We start from the raw sequence: 22965 nt of genomic DNA, 5'->3' as shown, positions 1-22965 counted from the left end.
CTTTGCTGTAACAATGACAGGTACTCCTCAGTCTGAGCTTTATTGACAGTAAACAGCCTCCTTGGACGTCCTCTTTTGTCTTTGGGGAGAAGCTGGGTTCCACAGGACTTTTTGTGACCGGCTCAGGCTTTGAAAGAAGGAAAATGGGGGGTTGCTGATAATAGCCCCTCAAGCCTGGCCTTAGTTTAGCCCTCAACAAATCCACCACACCCAAAATCTCCTGTCCTGCCCTGAGTTTAACTCTTATTGTCAACACGCAAAGTAAGTGTTCAGTGGGAACTGCATTCCACCAGCTTAGAGACACAATGGAGTAAAATATCCATTAACATCCAGGTTCAGATTCAGAGCTTGAAACACTAAAATAAAGGGGCTCTTTGGAGAAATGCTATAAGAGAACTACTTCTACTACTTCTGAGGAAACCGTGTTGGTAAAGAAGAGGAGGGCAAGACTTAGCACTTAAAGGGAACGTCTGCTATTGTGGTTAATCACAGTTCTCTCTCGTTGTTTACATTCCAAAGCTATGTGTCTTTTAGCTGTGTTTAAGGGGAATAAAACTGACTGTTGTTTGTACGCTGCTGAAGCGTAAATTGTCTGTAAGTTTTTATTCACTGTTTGAATTACCACAAAAACCTGAGGTGTTTATTTTTGTCTGTAATGCAGTTAGGCATCTCCTGAGTTCAGAGACATTTCCACCTTAAGTGATCTGAAAACAAAATATATTTCAAATCAAATTTATTTGTATAGCTGCTTTTACAACTGATGATGTCACAAAGTAGCTTCACAGAACTCCGGTAAAGACAAAGTATTGACATGAAATGTAAAGAATGTAAAAATGTAAAAATCCCCAGGTGAGTGAGGCCAAGGGCGACAGTGGGAAGGAAAAACTCCCTTTAGAGCTGAGGAAGAGACCTTGGGAGGAACCAAGGCTCACACAGGGGGGGACCTATCCTCCTCTGGTCAATCTGCTGGTGATAAAAGTTAGGAGTCTGTGAAAACTTCAGTGTAGGGGCAGCTCCAAGGCACTTAATTATTTCCCTCCTACGGAGCAGTCATGAGAAATATCCTCATTTCGGTATATGCTTTTCATATTTTAGTGTCCTCTCTGTGGTCTAAAAAACCTCCAGATGCCTCAGCTGTCAAGAGAGAGAGAGAGAGAGAGAGAGAGAGAGAGAGAGAGAGAGAGAGAGAGAGAGAGAGAGAGAGAGAGAGAGAGAGAGAAACACATAAACACATCAAGCTAATTTTGCAAACTGACTGGAGAGCAGCAAATGGCAAGGAAACATCTTCTGAATCTTATATAAAGTGTTTATTTATTTATTTATTTTTATTTTAATGGCCGAAAGCCCACACCTATATTACACACTTTTGTAAGACCCTTCAGCCCCTGAATTAAAAGCCTTAGAGTTTAATAAGACAGGGATTTCACAAGGTTAAAGCTGAAAGATCCTCATCATATTATTAAGGAGTTATACCAGTTTAAGAGGTTTTGACCCTTTTAAAACCCTATATTTTTGGGACTTCTCCAGTCCCAGAGGTGATTACTGCACCCTTCCTGTACTCTATAAATAGACTGTTCCCACTGGGTCATTTTTAGTTTAATTAAGATAAAATTGTGCTGTTTTAGATCTTAGGTTTATTGCAAACCAAAACAAGAACCATGAATACACTGTGTGTGTGAATGCAGTGTTTGTGTCCTGCTGTGAGAGGGGAATGCAAATTGCATGTAGAAGGTGTGGTCACAGTTTATAAACCGGTCTTTCAGGCTGTTACAGTGTTTAAGGAAGTGTCTCAGTGCATGGCTGTGTGCTTTTGACTGAGAGAGAAAAAAAGTCACACATTTAAAGCTTGAGCACTCTTTACACATGCTGGGAAACCACCGGTCAGTCTCCACACAGGACTATTTCAGTAGCTTTTATTAAATCTCATTATGCTCACACCTAGTGGCTTGGATGTCTCAGGGATTCTAGATATTAATCCTGTTTAAGGGTGGATGCCCCCATGTGGTGGGCCTACTGTTTGGAGCAATAGGTTTTTGTTTCATTTCAGTTGTTTATATTGTAATTCAGATAAAATACAGTGAAACATCATTTTAACTACATTTTACAGTTAACTAACTGTAGTTGTAATTTGGGTGAGCGTTGAATTATTCACCTGTATCTGTCTCATCTGGATCAGGGTCATGGTACCAGCAATCATTGGGCAATAGGCAGGAACACACTCACCCAGTCACTCACACACTCACACACTGACAATTCGACAACTTTGTCTTTCTGGAAACCAGATCACCTATAAAAAACCCCACAGAGACACACCTGCTGTGGTGAAACAAATTCAAAAATGAGCCGTGAGCTTATCAGCTTAAATGCATTGCCTCATAGATTAACAGGAATAACAGGTCAAAAGTGAAAACACACAAGTTGTGGCACGCTAATGCTCAGTAGCCTGACCTAATATTACACTACATAGATGTTTTTATTTTCTATGGGGTCTATGTGTTTGTTGGAGATGTAGTCATTGCTCATGCTATGACAACTCCTTCCAGCTGGACGCCATTTTGTTTAGCCGCCATGTTCTAAATATTCATGTTTAAATTATTGAGTAGGGGTTTATGAAACAAAAACAGCCCCAATGCATTTTAAACAAACCTTTAAAACCATTTGAATCAGATGAGTAACTGTATTAATACACGATTGGTTCTGGTTTCATTTAAAGCTCACTCAGGTCAAATGTAAATGGGTAAAACCGGTAAAGATTGTATAAATACAGTTGTTTACATTTAATCAGCATAAGGGCCTCAAGTTGTGACTGCGCGCTTCCCTAGGTTCAGAAAGAGGAGTGCTGCCATCTAGTGGTTAGATACTCGCATTACATGAAGCGTTTGTATTTACAAAGTTTAAACTTTGATAATCGTTAATTTATAAGACGACATTTACGGAGCCCTTATGGTCAAATCCAAAAAAATAGAAAATCAATTATGGCGTGAAAATTACATATTCAAATGTGGGAACAAATATATTAAACACATAGGGACATTTTAATAATTATTATACGGTTTTTAATAGTCGTTCTCACACAAAACGATAGGGGATCTAAGGTAAAACAAGGTAAATATATGTGAATTACGTCTAAATCATACTAAAATAATTAAATATTAAAACGGTATATTGTGATTGGTAATGTCAAAAGACCGTGTTGTAAAATGCAATTCCTGTTGAGCAGAGTGGCGCAGCGGAAGCGTGCTGGGCCCATAACCCAGAGGTCGATGGATCGAAACCATCCTCTGCTAACATTATTACCATTTTGCCACTGTACACAATAATAACATTTACCACCCAACGATCACGTTAAATTACATTTATGAACAACATGAAAACACGAATACAACCAACAACACCATTAAAATAAGAATGAAATGATAAAAAATAATGCTCGAAGCTGTTGTAAGTCCTAAGAATGTCCACATGGGGTCAGTGTAACGCTTCTGCTTTTTCTTTCACTAAATAAAACAAACAAAATCATATTTATAGTCAAGTTTAATGTATGTAAATGACCAGTTATTTATTTAAACTTGACAAATACAAGTCCTTACACACACGTGCGCACATACGCACACAAACAAGGTAAACATATTTTTTACACACTTTTATACGTACACTATACACACTTTTGGGGATATTGGGCATAATAAATTAATTCGTACAAAATTTTCATATACACATTTTAATTTTAAAGTCTTGATTTAAATAAATAAATAAATTAATTAATAAATACTCATGGTACTACAATCTAAATGACGTGTTTTTCCCTATTTTTTTTCCCCCTATGTCCCCCCCCCCCGCCCCATAAACAGCATGTGAGAAAGGATGCCCTCTTCTTGTTAATGAAGTACAAACAGCACACTCCCCTTCCTCTTCATAGCATTATTAATAACCAGAAGAACATGTGTGCTTGCTATGATAATGAGCCAGAGCCTGAGCTGTGCAGTGCGTCACCTCAGAGCTGGACACCTCATCCGTCCAGATCAGAGATAAACATCTCCACCACCTCCACACTTAACTGTGTATTTGTCCATAGTACACACACACACACACAGAAACCCTCATAAACATCAGTGTGGGGTCTTACCTCATTGTTTCTCGAGGCTGAATCAGTACACTTCACAAACAGGATGTAGGTATCAATTTCTAAAAAAAAAACCAATTAAGTCACAGAAAACAACACAATGGGAGTCAGACATAAAGATCTTCAAAGTCCACTTTGGGCATTTAAAACCTACTTCAGCCCACTAACCTATGTCCATTAACCAAACCCACTGGACACAACAGGATGCAGGTGTCACGTCTATAAGTGAGGCTCACGAAGGAAATGAAGAATGCATCAAAGAGGAAGCATGAAAAAAAATGTACATTTTTAAAGCAACACTAGGTAGTATTTTTACATTCAAATTACAGCTTCCAAATCATTGTGGTGCTTCACTGACCTGTATTAGAGAGAACAGAGCAGAGCCGTTATTGCTACTCAGGGCACAGCACTGCAGAAACTGCACTATTGGCACTTTTCCACTGCATGGTACCTACTCTACTTGGTTCTACTCACTTTTAAGTTCCTGGTTCACTAGCATGGTTCTGTGGGCTTTGGAAACGACTGCAGCGGAGACAGTAATGTTAAGCGCTGTTTACTTGTTGTGTATTTGCATGGTGTTGTTATGCTTTGGGACTGAACGAGGCTCCACGCAGTAGTACAGACAGAACATTGCAGCTGTTACACCGTCCAGCTCTCACTAGGGTTTTTCATAGTCTACCAATCCAAGGAGCATTTGTAATTTTGAGCGAACTGTTGGGAGTCGGATGAAACAAATGTGATCACTACTTTAGCATGGAGTTTTAAATAATGCCTAGTTTGTGCTGGATGTCTGCATTTCATCATGTTTGACACGTCTCTTTAGCCCATCAGCGCTTTGCAAGAGTCACGCAACACGTTTAGTCCCTACTAAGCTCACTTGGAACCATGAGTGTGTAGGGATTACAGAAGTACCCGGTTCCTTGTACCAAAATTGCATAGTGGAAAAGTAAAAAAGCTGAGTAGAGATGACAGCCAAAAAGCACCAAATGGAAGAGGGTAGGAAGCACCAATTCTTACATAGTAGGGCGGTATGGTGGTTCAGCAAGTAGTGTCTCTGTCACAGCTCCAGGGTCCGGGAGGTTGTGTGAGTCCCGCTCTCGGTGACTGTCTGTGAGGAGTGTGGTGTGATCTCCCCGTGTCTGCGTGGGTTTCCTCCGGGTGACTGTCTGTGAGGAGTGTGGTGTGTTGTCTCTGTGTCTGCGTGGATTTCCTCCGGGTGACTGTCTGTGAGGAGTGTGGTGTGTTGTCTCTGTGTCTGCGTGGATTTCCTCCGGGTGACTGTCTGTGAGGAGTGTGGTGTGTTCTCTCTGTGTCTGCGTGGGTTTCCTCCGGGTGACTGTCTGTGAGGAGTGTGGTGTGTTGTCTCTGTGTCTGCGTGGATTTCCTCCGGGTGACTGTCTGTGAGGAGTGTGGTGTGTTCTCTCTGTGTCTGCGTGGGTTTCCTCCGGGTGACTGTCTGTGAGGAGTGTGGTGTGTTGTCTCTGTGTCTGCGTGGATTTCCTCCGGGTGACTGTCTGTGAGGAGTGTGGTGTGTTCTCTCTGTGTCTGCGTGGGTTTCCTCTGGGTGACTGTCTGTGAGGAATGTTTTGTGTTCTCCCTGTGTCTGCGTGGGTTTCCTCCGTGTGCTCCGGTTTCCTCCCATGCTCCAAAAACACACGTTGGTAGGTGGATTGGTGACTCAAAAGTGTCCCAGGGTGTGAGTGTGCAAGTGTGTAGTGTGCGTCACCCTGTGAAGGACTGGTGCCCCCTCCTGCATTGTGCCCAGTGATTCCTGGTATGCTCTGCGACCCTGAACTGGATAAGTGCTTCCAGACAATGAATGAATTAATCTTACCTAGTGTCGCTTTAAGGGAGAACCTGCAGAAAAAGACAAAACGAAAACACAAACACTACAACGGAGACATTTCCACTGATATCGTTGTGTTCTCCCTTTATGTTCATTCTTTGTTTGCTTGTTTAATGCTGTGCAGTTTTGGGCCACGGTACGTGCAGTTCTGAGTTTGGACACTAGAGGGCGGAAACGCATTATTTATACGTTCACCTTCACAACTGTGTCCAGGTGAAGTCACCTCTGAGAACGAAGCTCCAGAAACGAACGAGTGAATGAATGAATGAATGAATGTATGATCACGATTTGGTGTATTTCTTATTAAACAAAGATGAAATGGTTCTGTACGTACGGGACATTTTTTCTTTCTCTTCATTTATTCATTTTCATTTTATTTTCCTCTTATTTGGTCATTCCCTCATTCTCTCTCACCCTCTCCCTTTCTCTCACTCTCTCATCCCCTCTTACAGCGCGAGGGCAGTGGTCTAGAACAGGGTTCCTCTTTGTAGACATTACTCACGGGGTTTTTGAAGCAGAGCTGAAATCATGAATGGTGATATCACCATCCTCATCATCATCCTCATCATCCTCACGGGAGGGGTTTCGGAGGGAGATTCCCCCACTACCTTTGCCAGCTTTTAATCGCACTCCCACTCTCCATTTTGCCCTCCCTCCCCTCCTTTTTTTTTTTTTTTTTATTTGGAGTAACGTCACTACTATAAGGAGGCGAGCCCAGCCTCGCCGTGACGTCACGGACCCTGTCCGGCTATAAATAAGGGGATCCGCGAGCTCCTCAACTCATCAGAGAAGCTCTCCGGGGCCACAGCACATCACTCGGATCTCTAGCCCTTACTTTTGGGATCTTTCTTTTTCACTTCTTCTCGAGGACTTTGGACACATTTACAGAGAAGGTAGGCTCCAGTTCTTCCATTTAGGCTTCTGTCAATGGTTCATTTACACAGATGCTCGTGTGGATTTGTCTTTAGAAAGGTATACAATTAGTGTTTCCTGTTTTATCTTCAATTAACATTATCCTGGCTACTTCTATATCTGCTGTCTAATGTGTATCATACTGCTGAGCTGCAGGGCTGCTAACACCACTGTTTGTACTATAACATAGTACCATATCTACAATTCATTACGCTTCTTATTATACTGATATTCTGACGGATGCGGACACACATCTCAACCACAACTTAAGCACCTCATGAGATGTTAGAAAGCTTAAGGTGTGATGGACAGTTCTGAGCATCCCTGGTCACATTGTAGTGCTTTGTGTGTAAAGTATTGTGATATAATCACAATCTACAGTGCACTCCTAAATACTGGGTGCTTTGAGTGTTCTTTAGTGAATGCAATCATTTGGCAACATGTATTCTGTATGGAAACATCTGCAGGATGAAACGGTTCTTCAGACTCACTGAGAACGTGTTGAACATGGTTCTACATATATCAGCTTTTTGAAAATGGTTTTGCGTAGCACAGAAAAGGGGTTCTTTTACTGTAACATGGTTCCGCTTGTTACAAAAGGAGAACAGGTTTGGTGCTCCACGGGATTATTTTCAGAAATGCCGTCAGTCTAAAGCAGCATTTGACCATGCACATGGTTCCACAGAAATCATGGTACTTAATAGAGCCATTGCCTTTATCAGAGAACCTTGGAAGAACCCTTTTTTTTGGGAGTGTGTGCCATATATAATGTTTGCACAGGGCTCATTACCATCCAGTGTATTAACCCTGCAGACAGGTGTGAATCCTCTGTTAAGGATTCTCCGTCACATGGCACATTAGACCAGTGGGTGCCAAAACCTTTTCACAGGAAGTACAGTGTGTAGCTCGTGTGCTGAGTTGCGCTGTGCCCTTGTGTCCAGGTGCGGATAGCATGACTTTGAACAAAGGCGACCAGCTCAGGAACATGGAGAAGAGGAGAGGGAGCGTGCCGTTCCCTGTGCACGCACACAACCTTCACCGGCGGAGCGTGCCCTCGGCTCCCCACGCAGAGCTTTCCGCTCTCACGCGCTGCACCTCGTACAGCCCTGGAGAGCAACACCGCCACAGCTGCGTGTCCGACTCTTCCGACTCTGTCATCTCTTCTGGCAGCGACTCAGAACCTCAGGTCTACAAGGTTGTGCTTCTTGGGGAACATGGAGTGGGCAAGTCCAGCCTCGCACGCATATTCGGCGGTGTGGAGGACAGCCACGACTATGAGGATGCAGGTAAAAACACAACACACACACACACACACACACACACACACACAACGACAAAAAACATAAACCCCAGGGTCAAAGGGGTCAAATTCAGGTGCAGACTCAAAGCTTTAAATTTGAAATTTGAGATTATATTTCACAGTTCATTTATATTAGTTAGAAAATGAAATAAAAAAGAGCATTGATTTAGCATTAGCATCAGCACAAATGCATTCTGGGCCTCAAAACCTGTGGTAAATGGCAGTGCAGAGGAAAATAGCTGTCTTTGCTGTTGTGATTCACCTGCTTGGCCGCTGTAGGTTGCCTTGACCAATGTACTTGTGCACTGGCCAGGATTTAGGATGCACGACCTCTGGTGGCTATGTAGGTAAACTACAATAACACAGACAGGAGCTCTACTGACGCTGCCTACCACACCTTTAATGGAAGACGTGCTGAAACGCCAATACAATACAATGAACAAAGAGTAAACAACCCAATTAAATACAGACTAGAGCATTGTGCACAAGTTTAAATATTAAGCAAAATTATAGTGTAATTAAATGGAATATATTGCTCGGAAGAGAACTTTTATTCCTTAACTTCCTGTAAAATTTCACCCTGAGATTGTTATATTTAGGCACGAAACTGAAGTTAATTAATTACTGCTATCTCCATGGAGTCTCTATTGCCTCCGTTAGTCTCTGAGAGATTCAGTTAGAGAAATATGAGATTTAAAAGATGTGTGAAGTTAATCCCACTGGTCAGGGGTCAGTGATATTGAAATGCAGTGTATATTATGTTTAGCTAATGTAGATATCATCTGCTTGCTTTTCTTAGGAAACACATACGACAGATCAATCGTGGTTGACGAGGAGGAGGCGAATATCCTGTTGTATGACATCTGGGAACAGGTGAGCATAAAATAACTCCTGTTTACTTGAGAATAAAGATTCTGATTCCTATCCAAAAGCTCGGACCTCATATTCACTATTAACTGGTTGGTTCTGTCATCTCACAGGATACCAGTCAGTGGCTGAAAGACCAGTGCATGCGAATGGGTGACGCTTACATCATCGTGTACTCGGTGACGGATAAGTCCAGCTTTGAGAAAGCCTCGGAGCTCCGCATCCAGCTCCGCAGGGCTCGACAGTCCGAAAACATCCCCATCATCCTGGTCGGCAACAAGAGTGACCTGGTGCGCTCCAGAGAAGTTTCTGTAGAAGGTGAGTCACCCATCATCTGCCAGCAGAGCCTCAGTGTTTGCCCCTGGCCTCCACTCACTCTGTCCCGATAGTTCAGGTAGCTGAAGTGAAGGCTGCTGGGGTTACATCACCATTCTTAGATGAGTGATACCAGGAAAATCTCACTGAATAAATCAGACCCCAGCTCCATGCGAAGCCTGAAGGAATAGCTATGTTTCCATCGGTAGCTAACGTATGACCATGATTCGATTCTGCTTGATTTCTCGTTCAGAAATGATTCAGAAAGTTCATATCTGGTTTTATTATCAGAAAAACACAGAATACTCACATGGAACACGTGCAAAAGGACCCACCTACAGTGTCTAACCTGTGTCCCCCTCTTTGTCCACCCCAGAGGGCAGTGCCTGTGCAGTGGTGTTCGACTGTAAGTTCATCGAGACGTCCGCATCTCTGCACCACAACGTTCGCACACTCTTCGAGGGCATCGTCCGGCAGATCCGTCTGAGGAAGGACAGCAAGGAAGAGAATGCGCGGCGAATGGCCAGCTGCAAACGCCGCGAGAGCATCAGCAAAAAGGCCAAGCGCTTCCTGGGCCGCATGGTGGCCCGTAAGAACAAGAAGATGGCCTTCAGACAGAAGTCCAAATCCTGCCATGACCTCTCGGTGCTCTGAGAGAGCCAGACACTCGCCCCTGAGACCAGAAGCTGTGTGTGAAACCCAAGGACTAGACTGCTGTACAGAGATTTGCATATTTTCTATTGTAACATAGACAAGATTTTAGGAGACAGAGCTGACGACACAGCGTCGATGTTGAAAGACCTGCATGAAGCTTTTAAAGTTTCTAATTCGTTTTATTTTCTTTTTTTGGTTTTGTTTTGCTGCCTTACCATGTAGAGTCTCAAAGCTATTTCTCTGTTTGGATGGAAGGCTGTGGACATGCCTTTGAAATAGAAAAGAAAGTGGGAAAGTATGTTTGTGAATGCAGTGGGTATTGTACGAACTACACTCCTCATCAGTGGGATACTCTTCTCATGTTCATGAATAGAGCACAATTAATTTTCTGTATTGACATGAGACATGGAATCATATTTACTTGAATCTGAGTGCGCAGGTTCGTACTTCAGCTGAAAACACACACACACTCACACATGACCGGGTTTGGAGTGTGTGGCAGGGTCAGGGGCCTCCAGACTGAGACATTTCACACATTTGATCCTGATTATTTAAAGAGGTGTGAGTGAATGGCCTAGAAGCAATAAATTATGTGTTTGTGAGCTTTTTTTTTCAAAATGTTTGATTTGCACTTCCATTTAATATTATTCAATTGTTAATTTTATTACATGTTTACATTAATTTTATAATAAAAGAACAATACAAAAAAAGTAGCCTTCCTGTCCTTTGCTTATCTATGCTCATACATACACTGCACACTACACACAGAAAACACGGGTGGTTCTCTGAGATGGGGAATCTCTATTTGGCTTAAGTGGTATGTAAAGATTTGAATGAGCTTTTAATATATTGTTCTACACAGAATCAAAATGTCTTCCACTACAGTTACCCCTTATCGGTGCTATAATGAACACTCTTCGCTGATAGTGTGATATTACGAGAGGAATGGTGTTTAATGGGTTCCCTCATGAATATTCAGGCATGGAACTGTTCAGGGACATGTCGAGCAGCAAAGTAATGACAGGAAACAAGGCAGTTAAGGGGATTCATGTCAAATTAAAGGAGTTAAACATTAAGCTTCTTGAAAGTAGACACAGTTCTCTCACATTTTGGCCATTTGTGTTTGGGTCAGGAGCAGAGCAGAGGTGGCTGGACTTCTACTGCAAGGTAAGAAAGATCACTGAAATAGACAGCTGCGGCAATCTAACGCTGAGGGTGCACTAATGAGGAGAAGCTTTGCCAGCGATAAACCATTAGCCGATAAGACTCTTATTATATAGCAAAAGATGAGAATAAGAATGTGTTTTTTTTCTTGCTCAAATATAATTATATTATTTGCTATGCAATCCCACCAGTGACCCGGCATGTCTTATGAGTTTTAGATTCAGCAAAACTCTAAAGTTACTCTGTAACTATATAATTCTTCATTCCTACTGCTCTTTGTTTTTCCTTGGCATCCAGTTGCTCACTTGGAGCGAGGAGCTGTAAAGCTGCTTTTTGACAACACCGCTTTATAAATGAAACTGTTAAAGTTAAATGAGCCAAAATGTTGTCTCAGACGTTCATAAGGCAATGTCTCATCCACCAGGAAGAGGATTTAAAACAGTGTCCTGTATCAGGTTTCTCTGAAGAGTTTAATTTGTCTGAAACTCTTCAGCCACCACTGTGAACTTTTCAGTCCAGAGGTTTCCACTTTCAGAGACTTAAACATTGACTTTAACAGAAAATTGGGGAAATTTTTTTGGATTTCCTCTTTGATCTTTGCATTGAAGTTATTTTATTGTGTCTGATTGTGTCTCTGGTAAATACAGGAGTCTTCAGTGGGCACAGAGCTGTATATTTAACTGCTTTATTCTGCCAAGGGAAAGAAAGAGAGAACATGCTTTGCCCAGAATTTGTCCAGTTTGTCTTACGTCAGCGGTTAAAGTTTTCTTTGGCTCCGAGGAGTGTTCTCTTTATTATTGGAAGCACTGATGTTACGTGAGGTGTATTTTGGTACCAATGCCTCATTTGATAGTTACATACAATGATTTAGCTTTAAACTTTTTCCAAAATCTGGGAAGAAATTATATCCAAAAAGATATGTTATGGTGTTGAGTTTATAAACTGTGTTATTTAATGTTGCAATTAAGTTTCTACTTCTTTACGAATAGAGGAACATCTTTAACGTCTTTAATAACAAGTATAGAACAAAGCTTGTCACAGTGGTGCAGCAGGTAGTGTTGTTGTCACGCAGCTCCAGGGACCTGGGGTTGTGGGTTTAAGTCCTGATTCGAGTTTGGTGTATTCTCCCAGTGTTCGTGTGGGTTTCCTCCGGATGCTCTGGTTTCCTCCGACAGTCCAAAAACACACATTGGTGGGTGGACTGGCGACTCAAAAGTGTCCATAGGTGTGAGTATGTGAGTGAATGTGTTTGTCACAAGGACTGGCGCCCCCTCCAGGGTGTGTTACTGCCTTGCTGGCTCTGGACCCACCGTGACCTCGACAAGCGGTTACAGATAATGAATGAATTAAAATGTTAAATTAAAACGATATACAATAAATCTATGTAAACTATTTTAATACTTAAATCTGTAAGTGTCAGTTGTTGTTGTTTTGTTGTACACTTACTTCACTTTAGTATGCGTTATGACCACTACATTAATATAGGCTCATATCATTTTTAATGAAGAAAGTATTTTATTGTTCCCAAACAGAAATCAGATATATGGAGATGTATGAATATTAAATATTCATTTATTCATGCATTCATTATCTGTAACCGCTTATCTAGTTCAGGGTCGCGGTGGGTCCACAGCCTACCTGAAATCATTGGGCGCAAGGCGGGAATACACCCTGGAGGGGGCGCCAGTCCTTCACAGGGCAACACAGACACACACATTCACTCATACACTCACACCTACGGACACATTCGAGTCGCCCATCCACCTACCAATGTGTGTTTTTGGACTGTGGGAGGAAACCGGAGCACCCAGAGGAAACCAACGCAGACACAGGGAGAACACACCACACTCCTCACAGACAGTCACCCGGAGGAAACCAACGCAGACACAGGGAGAACACACCACACTCCTCACAGACAGTCACCCAGAGGAAACCAACGCAGACACAGGGAGAACACACCACACTCCTCACAGACAGTCACCCTGAGGAAACCAACGCAGACACAGGGAGAACACACCACACTCCTCACAGACAGTCACCCGGAGGAAACCCACACAGACACAGGGAGAACACACCAACTCCTCACAGACAGTCATCCAGAGGAAACCCACACAGACACAGAGAGAACACACCACACTCCTCACAGACAGTCACCCGGAGCGGGAATCGAAATCCACAACCTCCAGGCCCCTGGAGCTGTGTGACTGCGACACCTACCTGCTGCTCCACCGTGCCGCCCTGAATATTAAATATGCAAAATATATTTGAATAAATGGATTTCCATCATATCCAACTTATATTTGTCACAAATGGACATTTATGTGACATATATGCAACTGGCCATTTTATTACTGTTAAGTTTCAGAACTTAAATGATGCAACATTGTAATTGCTTAAATTGTGTACACACTCACAGTTGTGGACAATTTTGCATATTTAATCAACAAAGGATTTCCCAGAACATACCACAATTCTCAAAGACATTGATCCGAGGATTGAACCCAGGACCCCATGGCTCTGGAGATAGGTTACAGCAAGTGTTTCAAGAGAATAAATGTAAATATTAACAAATGTATGAAACATATATTACATTTATGTGCTATAACTGATACTTACTTATGTTTACTACACATATGCATGTATTTACTGACCATATATCAGACTTGTGTATGTAAGTTAATGAATGCTGAAAATGCTAGTAAAATTATAAAATTGCTTCAAAACCTGTTCAAAATAATGAAACATGATGGTTTCTCAACAGACAACTGGGCACAATTCAGATGATGGGTATGGTATCTACATGGATTATAAAACTCAGCGTAAGTTATCTTTTTATTGCATTTTCATATATTTCTAAAATGGTTGTGAGCTGATCCTTGTAGCTGCAAAATGATTTCTTTACAATTAAAGCAAACGAAAGTGTAATCCTTAATTTGTAATTGAACTAGAATAGTTCATACGACAAATAAACCTTTGTTTACTTGAATGAAAGCCTGTTCTTCCTGTGCTTTAGCTGGCAATGTCTCTCAGTCTTCTTCATGGCAAGGCAGCAAACCTTAAGATTGGTGTTCCAGAAAACTATGATGGCATTTTCCCCTGGTACCTCACCAAGGTGAGTGCTTCTCTGAAAGGACGAGGTGACACTGTTTCTCTGTTCCTCTGCTGAACCCATTAATGCAAACTAGCCCTTCATCTGGTGCACCACTGTTCCTCTACAGTGTCTAAAGGAGAAAAGGAACAGGGAAATATCAAAATGCTACAGACAAGATACAGCCAGATGTCTGTCGACACCAACTCATCCAATATGGGGAGTCTGTGCCTGTTTGCTGCAGTAACAGCTGAAGTAAATACACTTGTTGTTAGGATTTGATTGCATTCAGCCTGGCTAATTATTTCATATAACAAATGTCTCCTTTTGTCAAAAGTCTGCCATTACACGGCATCACACCCGAGTGCTGACAGACTTCATTCCGCTCACACTTGGCTTTGGCTTTCCTCTCATTTGCAGCTACTCCGGGGTGTCTCTATTGATTTTATTCTTGTCTATGGAGATTATACAAGCCGTGTGGCCACAGTGAGTGCAGTAGCGAACTCACTCGCTTCAAGGGGTATCTAACTTTGTAATCTGTAAAATGCCTTTTTGAAAAAGAAGCCAGATGCAAAACAGAAACGTAATGCTTTACAATCTCAGCTTTAAAGAATGTTCAAAAAATGCCACTGCATTTGAATTTTCGGCTTGTTCTCTGACGTCATTAAAACGTCACAAATCATAGTGGAAGGAGCCACTCTACCTGTTGCTCTCTTGTCCTAAATGGAACAGCTATTATGGGCTGCCCTTGTGCTGTGAATCAGACTGAGAGCCAGGTATTAAAGACCACTCACAAGTATTGACTAAAGAAACGTAGAAATGGGAATAAAAGTTGAAAAGTGGAGAGCTTTTGTACGTGTTGTTCTTTTTCCCTTTTTCACGGCTCTAAGAGCTCCAGGTGTAATTATGAGCTGGCTGCTCACGCACTAGTCCCTCGTCATCCACACTAAATATGGAGCTGCTGCACAAAAGCCTAACTGCCAGCCGCCAAAGTGTCCAAAGAGACAGGCGCCCTTACCACATGCCAATTGATAATGGGCAGGTTGCACTGATTTTTCACTCTGACACGGTAATTGGTGGCCCATTTTATTATCTAAGGGGGGCCTGATCTGCATCTGGATGTGGAGCTATCAGAACACCCTTCAAGTCGATTTTAATGACATGCACAAGGGTGGGTGGTTAATTACCCCCACTCTGTTTGCACTGAAAGGACAAAATGGTGGCTATACACTGTTTATTCAGCTTTTCAGAAAGAAATAACTGACAAAAAATAAAACAGGCTGTGAGTCACTGGTGGTCTTTTGTGGCTTTCACTCGAAGGCTGTTTTTTGAATCTTTGCTCAGAGGACTAATACGCTATTTCAAGTATACAGCTGTCAATAAAATCAAGCAAATGTGGGGGAAAGGAAATATTTCCTTAATAAGAGCCTGGACAGAGTTTGACTGACAGCTGCACTGTGCTGTCCGGCCTCTACTGTGATCAGTTAGGCCTTCCATCAATCCAGACTGCTGATAAAGTGCCCATATCTATTTGGGCGGCACGGTGGCTTAGTGGTGAGCACGTTCGCCTCTCAGCGCTGGGTGGAGTTTTTATGTTCTCCCTGTGTCTGCGTGGGTTTCCTCCGGGGTCACCTCCCAAACATTTCCAAAAAACATGGAGGGTAGGTGAATTGGCTTCTCTAATAACTGTCCTGGTGTGTGAGTAAATGAGTGTGTATGTGAATGAATGTCTGTATGTGTGAGTGAATGTGTGTGTGCCCAGATATGGATTGGCGCTCTGTCCTGGGTGAAACCCTAGTGCCCGATGCAGTCCTCCAGGTGGACGGTCGTTCCTGTGTGGGTTTGGCTGCCGCTTCTCGCCAGTGTGTGTCTGGATTGAGTGTTCTAAGCGTTCTGAGCAGTGTGGATTGTAAAGCATCCTTGCGTATCGAGAAAGGCACAATATAAGTGTAATGATAGATAGATAGATAGATAGATCTACCCAATGTTTCGAAAGCACCAACACACACAAAAAAAGAAAGATTAACACCGGTTTTAGATTAATATCATTGGCTGCCAATCGCTTTCAGAACTGAAATGAAAATGATATTAATTGTTTAGAAATCTGCTACTGGATTAGCACCTACCTACATCTCCGAGGGTGGTTTCCCAGACAGGGATTAAAGCTAGTTCTGGACTAAATCCTCATTTCAATGGAAAAATCACAGTATAAAATGCTGTGTATTCCTGAACTAAGCTTAATCCCTGTCTGGGAAACCATCCCAGAACGTCTGACAGGAAATTGTGCTCCAGTGCTGCATTATTGAATATTCCCTGTATGAAGCAAAGAAAAAAAAAGCATCAAAAATGTAGAACTCTGTACCATTTAATAATCCTCAGATATAATCTGTTACTAGTTTTATTAAACAGATGAAAACATTTTATTTAAATAGCAGCGCTTAGCATTTTCTTAGTAACTTTTTGTTTCTGAAAATACCATTCCAGACAACCCTTAAAAACAGGCTCAGAAAAGCCCCACCCCAGCGCTTACGTACAAACCAGAACCTGATGACACACATGGGTGAGACATACAAGGAGACGATGTACTAACACATAACAAATGCACAAAACAACCACACAAACATGAACTACGACCAATTGCAAACAAGGAACTTAACAACATCCCCATGACTGCAGGGCATGCTGGGATCCATTTGCATGAAAAGTTTTCCATATGGGCCCTTTAAATGAGCATTGTCTGGCATGCTATTCTTCGAAGGCCATTGCAAAGCCAATGCAAATCCACATCCTGAAAACATTATTGGAAGCTGAGAATCGCTGGCGTGCTTTTGGTCACCGAGCCTGGCCTGATGATTGGTATGTGTGGGCCCCAGAGATGTCAGGAGCCTTGCGCAGTATGGACGTGCCTTTATTGAAAACTGGCACCAAGCAGATGCCACCCCATGCCAGCTTTAACTCAGCAATAGCATGTGCCAACCATGAAAAGGACTTAATGCTGTCAGCAGCAGCTGGCCCTTTAGCCATGTATGTGTGTGTGAGGGACGGACGGTGAGAGGGGGCTGCTAAAGACATGGCGTCCCTACGTCCACGATGTTAAATGAACTCTGACAGAAAAGCCCTTAGCCTCCGCTCACAATGTTAACTGTCAAAGCAAACTGTGAACAAGAATCAATTCAAGCGCCTTGACTTCAAAGCAGCAGAGAATAGGCGAAGGCCTGTCAGCTACAGTCACATATCCCGCCGGTTTACTTAACCACAGCTGACAGATGTGGTGTTTCGTTTTTAAAGCCGCACATCTGGAGCAAAGAGAAATACAACTGAAATCTGATCTGAATATTCTTACCTCAAATTAAACAAAGCTTTTTGTTAAAGTGCACATCTGAAAAGTAAAAGAACACACTCTGTCAAACAGACATTAAATACAAGTCATTAATTGTTCAGAAGAAGAGATTAAGTAAGGAAGGGTGACCAGACGTCCTCTTTTACCCGGACATGTCCTCTTTTTTAGACTTGACAAAATGTCCGGGTGGAATTTCACAAACGTCCAGGATTTTGTTTTTCTAGAGCTTACATAGAATTTCGAGAAGCGTTTTGTTCACAAACTAGTCCCGCCCTCCCCTACTAGGATTGGTTCGCTTGAGTGAGAAGGGGGCGTGGTGAAGTAGCCTAAAAGCCTGATTGGACGGTCTGACTGCAGAGCTACCATTATTGGTTGATAACCTTCTCTGTAAACATTTAATTGGTCAGTCTGCACGTCAGTAGTCGTACGACGGAGGTTTAGGGCCACAGCGGTAAAAAAAAAAGATTCCGAGATTAAAGTCAGAATTCTGAGAAAAAAAGTCGGAATAATTCTGAGAAAAAAAGTCAGAATAATTCTGAGAAAAAATCTCAGAATAATTCGCTGCGTATAATGGAGCAGACACAGTGTAACAGAGTAGAACTCCGGCGCCCACGAGGCTCCATCGTGTTACGGCTCGGACTAAAAAAAACTAAAGCCTTTATGCATCTCAGTCAGGGGCTGCGTCATGCCGTGTGAATGCGTTTAATAAATAATTCATGCATAAGGCTTTAGTTTTTTGTACGAGTCCGAGCCGTAACGCGATGGAGCTTCGTGGGCGCCGGAGTTCTACTCGTTCTGTATCCATCATTTTCGTGATCATTAATTGTATCGTGAAACTACATGCCCTGTGTTCGTGCACCGATTCAGGGTTTAAACACTAATCACACTGTGGCCCTGATGTGGAAGGGAAGAGTGTTTATTCCTGAAATCTATACCATAGCATAACTTAAGCAACACTTTGCATTCCACAGTTACACTGTGTCTGCTCCATTACATGCAGCGAATAATTCCGAGATTTTTTCTCAGAATTATTCCGACTTTTTTTCTCAGAATTAATCCGACTTTTTTTCTCAGAATTAATCCGACTTTTATTCTCAGAATTATTCCGACTTTTTTCTCAGAATTATTCCGACTTTTATACTCAGAATTATTCCGACTTTTTTTCTCAGAATTATTCCGACTTTTTTCTCGGAATTCTGACTTTAATCTCAGAATCTTGTTTTATTATTTTTTTTCAACGCTGTGGCCCTAAAACTCCGTCGTAGTAGTCGTCCACCTCCCCCCGCGGAGACGTCTCCTCTTTTTCACCATCTCAGATCTGGTCACCCTAAGTAAGAGAACATGAGTAACATAAGAGAAAATGAGAAGAAATTTATACAAACACAAAAACACACAGTGGATGGTAAATCCCACCACTAACTGATTGGATTGGAAAATTAATAGCTGTAGGTCTTTTTAATGATTTTGCACAGAACTGGACTTAAACTGGCATTTTTATCCCCTTACAGCTGCCAGACCTCCCTTTAACATACACCGATCTGACAGTGAGTGGAGACGACGAGGGTATTTTTGGAGTGGAGGCGGGATTCCTGTACGCCTTAAAACCCCTGGACAGAGAAAAGCAGCCGTCATACTCTCTGCAGGTGAGTGGTCCTTACCTGCTTGAGTTCTTTATAAAACCTGTAGAGCTTTTCTAATAGTAAATAAAAGTCTAAAACCCAAGAAACCTATAAACTAGAAACAATTTGAAGCCAGAGTGGCTTTTTCATCGGACCAACAACAACAATTTAAAGAGGTTATTGCTCTGCTTCAAGATTTCCTTTGTCAGCAACAGCCATGAAAATAATAAGTATTCAACTCTTCATCCTGCATCATGATCAAGATAAATATTCCTAAGCTTTGGCCTGTGAATATTCGTAGCACAATTTTGTCACATAAAATAAGAGACTGAGCTGACAGCAGGTGCCCAGCTATTCGGCTTCAAGGCAGCATCAAAAATACCGGGAGAACGCTGCAGAAAATTACAGGTCATAAGGCATGATGAAGGGCTATGTGCTGTGAGCAGTGAAAAGACCCTGCCGCGTGACGGCTAAACCTGTATCTCCAATTCTCCAGGTGTCCTTCACAGCGTCCATGCACCCTCAGAGCTTCACTGTGGAAGTGTGCGTCATTGACAAGAATGACAACGTGCCTGTGTTCCTGGAAGAGAGCATGCGGGGCTCTGTGCAGCTGGGACTGCTTAAAGGTGGGAGAGGAGTCCATCAGGGCTGTGAACTCGGTCCTATGTTGTTTTATACCCAGGCTTTTATATCCGTCTTTGGTACTGCAGCTATAAAGATACACAGAGCATAAAAATCAAAGTAGCAATAAGTGATTTTTCCCATCAAAGCGTAGCAAACCATATTTTAATAATTTGTTAACACACGAGATGAAGAATCTAATTATTTTTACTCCCTGAATGAATCTGTTCATGCTCCATAGAATGGGTCCCCCATATGGTGGTAGCCATGTTTGAACATGTTTAGTACTCCAAGTTACCTCCAGGACACTAGGTGAAAGATTCATAACATGAACAAGAATCACTGGAGAAAATGACTGAGTGCTCCTTTAAATATTTCCTGGTATAAATAGTATATAAAGTGCAAATATACGAAAACAAAACATTTTCCCTGTATCTTAGGAAACCTTACAAATTTACAATGAATGGAATGACACCACCCTGAACTGGATAAACAGTTACAGACCATGAATGAACGAATGAATGAATGAATGAATGGACTGCCACCCTGTCTGTAGTTTTTCTGCCTTGTGCTCAATAATGTCAGGATTAAGTGGTTAGAGAAAAATGCCTGAATGAATGTATAGTGTGCAATGTTGACAAGTTACTGACACTATGAATTGACGACATCAGTGATTCACATCAAGGGCTTCTCTTCATCTCATTTGTCAGTTTTTGACGGTGATCCATAGATGTTTCATCCATCCACTGACGTGACAAACTCAGTCGTGCTTTTGTATCATAACCTTCAGATTCATTCAGCGAAGAAAAGCTCTCCTTGATGATGATGGATCTTTCTCTCCTTCTTCTGACAAACACTTTCACACAGGTTTCAGGGACAGATTCTTATGCAAAATGATTCATTATTCATCAAAAATCAGGACCAGAGCTCACTGATGTTTTTTTTTTATTATTATTATTTTTGGCTGAACAATAAAGCCACCCTGCATTACAGCATTTAGTCTACAGCCTTCCAAGAAGTCTACACCTGTCACTGCAGAAAAAGAGAACAAACTCACTATTAATATCCTTTCTTCCATCAGAAATACTGGACAAACAGGAGTAAAAATATATGAATATATAACATAATATTATTTTATTATAATATATAATACGCATATAGGCACTATATGGAATCAGATGCAATTGAATACTACATTGATTTCATCCGCAGTACAAAATTGGATGTAACTGGGAGGTCCGCCAGCGCAAGATGCATCCGCACACTCAAGCTGGAGACTTTATTATGTCTCCTCCCCCTTTATGAAAGCAGCCAAAGCAAGGCTCTTATGCTGGTGATTACTGTTGCTATAGTAACAGATCTCTGCACTTTTTATACAATGACCGTTTTACACTGCATCTGCTCCTAATATTTTTATCTGGCAATCTGGTAATGTATCATTGTGGTCATAAAAGGCAGACAATACAGGAAGACAGACAGTCGTATAAATAGTTGACTGCTTTCATTGAGATTCATTAATTTGGTCTCTATCAGTGAAGGGAAGAAATGCATATTTACACATAATAACAGATGATCAATAACATGAGGGAAATGATTCAAATTTGATGTATATTCCTTCCTGGTATCATTATCATTATCTGTAAGTGCGTATCCAGTTCAGGGTCGGAGCATACCTGGAACCATTAGGCGCAAGGTGGGATATATATATATATATATATATATATATATATATATATATATATATATATATATATATATATATATATATATATATATATATATATATATATATATATATATATATACACGGGAGGGGGCGCCAGTCCTTCGCAGGGCAACACACACACACTCATACATTCACTCACACACACAGACACTTTTAAGTTGCCAATCCACCTACCAACGTGTGTTTTTGGACTGTGGGAGGAAATCAGAGCACCGGAGGAAACCCACGCAGACACGGAGAGAACACATCACACTCCTCACAGACAGTCACCCGGAGGAAACCCACACAGACACAGAGAGAACACAACACACTCCTCAAAGACAGTCACCCGGAGGAAACCCACACAGACACAGAGAGAACACAACACACTTCTCACAGACAGTCACCCGGAGGAAACCCACACAGACACAGGGAGAACACACCACACTCCTCACAGACAATCACCCGGAGGAAACCCACACAGAGACAGAGAGAACACACCACACTCCTCACAGACAGTCACCCGGAGGAAACCCACACAGAGACAGAGAGAACACACCACACTCCTCACAGACAGTCACCCGGAGGAAACCCATGCAGACACAGGGAGAACACACCACACTCCTCACAGACAGTCACCCGGAGGAAACCCACACAGACACAGGGAGAACACACCACACTCCTCACAGACAGTCACCCGGGGGAAACCCACACAGACACAGGGAGAACACACCACACTCCTCACAGACAGTCACCCGGAGGAAACCCACATAGACACAGGGAGAATACACCACACTCCTCACAGACAGTCACCCGGAGTGGGAATCGAACCCACAACATCCAGGTCCCTGGAGCTGTGTAACTGCTAACAGTGTCGAACAGTATGTTAGTAATTCTGTCCCGGAGGAAACCCACACAGACACAGGGAGAACACACCACACTCCTCACAGACAGTCACCCGGAGGAAACCCACACAGAGACAGAGAGAACACACCACACTCCTCACAGACAGTCACCCGGAGGAAACCCACACAGAGACAGAGAGAACACACCACACTCCTCACAAACAGTCACCCGGAGGAAACCCATGCAGACACAGGGAGAACACACCACACTCCTCACAGACAGTCACCCGGGGGAAACCCACACAGACACAGGGAGAACACACCACACTCCTCACAGACAGTCACCCGGAGGAAACCCATGCAGACACAGGGAGAACACACCACACTCCTCACAGACAGTCACCCGGAGGAAACCCACACAGACACAGGGAGAACACACCACACTCCTCACAGACAGTCACCCGGGGGAAACCCACACAGACACAGGGAGAACACACCACACTCCTCACAGACAGTCACCCGGAGGAAACCCACACAGACACAGGGAGAACACACCACACTCCTCA

General features: G+C 42.5%; 2 protein-coding genes and 1 non-coding gene across 3 annotated transcripts in view; all 3 read left to right on the top strand.

Moving 5' to 3' along the window:
- Nucleotides 1-3215: 3215 nt before the first annotated feature.
- On the top strand, nt 3216-3287 carry trnam-cau (transfer RNA methionine (anticodon CAU)). Its single transcript has one exon. It is a non-coding gene; the product is annotated as a tRNA-Met (tRNA).
- Nucleotides 3288-6765: 3478 nt separating this feature from the next.
- Nucleotides 6766-10644, top strand: LOC136677045 (GTP-binding protein RAD-like). Its single transcript, XM_066654409.1, has 5 exons — nt 6766-6862; nt 7823-8167; nt 8981-9054; nt 9162-9366; nt 9740-10644. Exons 2-5 carry the CDS (start codon nt 7834-7836, stop codon nt 10015-10017), a joined length of 891 nt encoding a protein of 296 aa, XP_066510506.1. The 5' UTR covers nt 6766-6862; nt 7823-7833; the 3' UTR covers nt 10018-10644.
- A 3320-nt stretch (nt 10645-13964) lies between these two features.
- LOC136676204 (cadherin-16-like) overlaps nt 13965-22965 on the top strand; it is a 41829-nt gene continuing 32828 nt past the window's right edge. The window contains 4 exon segments of the mRNA XM_066653047.1: nt 13965-14000; nt 14195-14293; nt 19118-19252; nt 19725-19854. Of these exon segments, the coding sequence (XP_066509144.1) occupies nt 13965-14000; nt 14195-14293; nt 19118-19252; nt 19725-19854 (400 nt within the window).

The sequence above is a fragment of the Hoplias malabaricus genome, chromosome X2, assembly GCF_029633855.1.
Source record: "Hoplias malabaricus isolate fHopMal1 chromosome X2, fHopMal1.hap1, whole genome shotgun sequence".
Lineage (NCBI taxonomy): Eukaryota > Metazoa > Chordata > Actinopteri > Characiformes > Erythrinidae > Hoplias > Hoplias malabaricus.
Note: the sequence above shows the minus strand (reverse complement) of the source record. Positions and strands in the feature narration are given on the sequence as shown.

Bases quoted from the DNA above. Each gene is read 5' to 3' on its own strand.
- LOC136677045 (XM_066654409.1), top strand. From the start codon at position 7,834: ATGACTTTGAACAAAGGCGACCAGCTCAGGAACATGGAGAAGAGGAGA. The intron at 8,168-8,980 runs GTAAAAACACAA...TGCTTTTCTTAG, and splicing joins CCACGACTATGAGGATGCAG to GAAACACATACGACAGATCA. The intron at 9,367-9,739 runs GTGAGTCACCCA...TGTCCACCCCAG, and splicing joins CAGAGAAGTTTCTGTAGAAG to AGGGCAGTGCCTGTGCAGTG.